At 33.5% G+C, this 603-nt stretch overlaps 1 protein-coding gene across 1 annotated transcript; it reads right to left on the reverse strand.

Moving 5' to 3' along the window:
• VCUG_02760 (uncharacterized protein) lies at positions 1–603 on the reverse strand (the record flags this gene model as incomplete). Its single annotated transcript, XM_008077580.1, has 1 exon — positions 1–603. A coding segment is annotated over one exon (603 nt), but the record flags the coding sequence as incomplete, so codon positions are not given.

Raw genomic sequence — 603 nt, forward strand, 5'->3', positions numbered from 1 at the left:
ATACCTGGCCTCAGATCACATTCCATAACACATGGCAATACAATCTTAACTGGGGTATTACATATTCTAACACACTTACATTTTTCGTTAATCATCAGTTTTACGCCTTGATCAGCATTACAGCTAAGAATTTCAATGCTTTCTATATGATCAGGAAACACTATATTTCCACGGACCTCCAATGATTGAAATCCAAATTTCACAACATTTTTAAAAATGTTATTAAATGCATCATCCGGTATGTTTTCTTGGGTATAAACAACAACTTTAACATGTTCTGGTATTGATTGTATAAAAGTGTACGAACAATGAAAGCATTCCACAGTTACTGGAGCTTTTATGTTATTAAGAAATGAAAAATCAACATTAGTGCGGATACCATGAAATTCCAAAGTTAAGTTATCCACATTTGTTCCTATGAGAAATTTGCTAGTTGTAACTGCCTCTCTACGCTTAAGTGTGTCATTTTCGAGATCTCCATGTGATTTTAAGCTGTATATACTTACAGTATATGGCGAATCACTGTTAATATCATTAAATTCACCATCTAAAATCTCCTTGTTATTCATCACCCATTCGTATCCCGTGTATAACGTATCGAAC

This window comes from Vavraia culicis, assembly GCF_000192795.1.
Source record: "Vavraia culicis subsp. floridensis unplaced genomic scaffold supercont1.308, whole genome shotgun sequence".
Lineage (NCBI taxonomy): Eukaryota > Fungi > Microsporidia > Pleistophoridae > Vavraia > Vavraia culicis.